Source organism: Arachis duranensis, chromosome 3 (genome assembly GCF_000817695.3).
Source record: "Arachis duranensis cultivar V14167 chromosome 3, aradu.V14167.gnm2.J7QH, whole genome shotgun sequence".
NCBI lineage: Eukaryota > Viridiplantae > Streptophyta > Magnoliopsida > Fabales > Fabaceae > Arachis > Arachis duranensis.
Window position 1 is genome coordinate 39886795 of NC_029774.3, and position 789 is coordinate 39887583.

Consider the following 789-nt stretch of genomic DNA (forward strand, 5'->3'; position numbering starts at 1 on the left):
TATGTTGAGAGCTTGTGTTTTGGACCAACCGGCGAGTTGGGATCGGTATATGCCATTGGTGGAGTTTGCATACAATAATAGTTATCATGCGAGCATCGGAATGGCTCCGTATGAGGCCTTGTATAAAAGGAAATGTCAATCTCCGCTATGTTGGTATGAAGCTGGGGAGAAAGGCTTGTTGGGGCCGGAAATGATAGCTGAGACTACTGAACAAGTCAAGAAAATCCGTGATAGGATGCTTACGGCGCAGAGTCGTCAAAAGAGTTATGCCGATCAGAGGCGAAAGCCCTTAGAATTTGAGGAAGGAGACCATGTTTTCCTTAAGGTTACTCCGACCATGGGAGTAGGTAGGGCGATTAAAACAAAGAAGTTGAATCCTCGATACATTGGTCCATTTCAAATCCTGGAGAGGATTGGACCGGTGGCGTATCGGATGGCTCTACCACCTTATCTTTCGAATCTGCACGACGTGTTTCACGTGTCACAGCTTCGGAAGTACACACCTGATGCTAGTCATGTGTTAGAACCTGAGTCGGTTCAGTTAAGGGAAGATTTGACGCTTCCAGTGGCTCCGGTCAGAATCGATGATACTAGTATCAGACGGTTGCATGGAAAAGAGGTTTCATTAGTCAAAGTGGCATGGAGTCGAGGCGGTGTTGAGGAACACACTTGGGAACTTGAGTCGGAGATGCGAACGGATTATCCGCACTTATTCTCAGGTAATTGCATTTGAATTTTGTGGGCAAAATTCCCAATTAGGTGGGTAGAATGTAAAACCCGGTTAATTAA

The 789-nt window shown here is 45.9% G+C and overlaps 1 protein-coding gene across 1 annotated transcript; it reads left to right on the forward strand.

Moving 5' to 3' along the window:
* Positions 1-304: 304 nt before the first annotated feature.
* On the forward strand, positions 305-709 carry LOC127745688 (uncharacterized; the record flags this gene model as incomplete). Its single annotated transcript, XM_052258953.1, has 1 exon — positions 305-709. A coding segment is annotated over one exon (405 nt), but the record flags the coding sequence as incomplete, so codon positions are not given.
* Between the last annotated feature and the right edge of the window lie 80 nt (positions 710-789).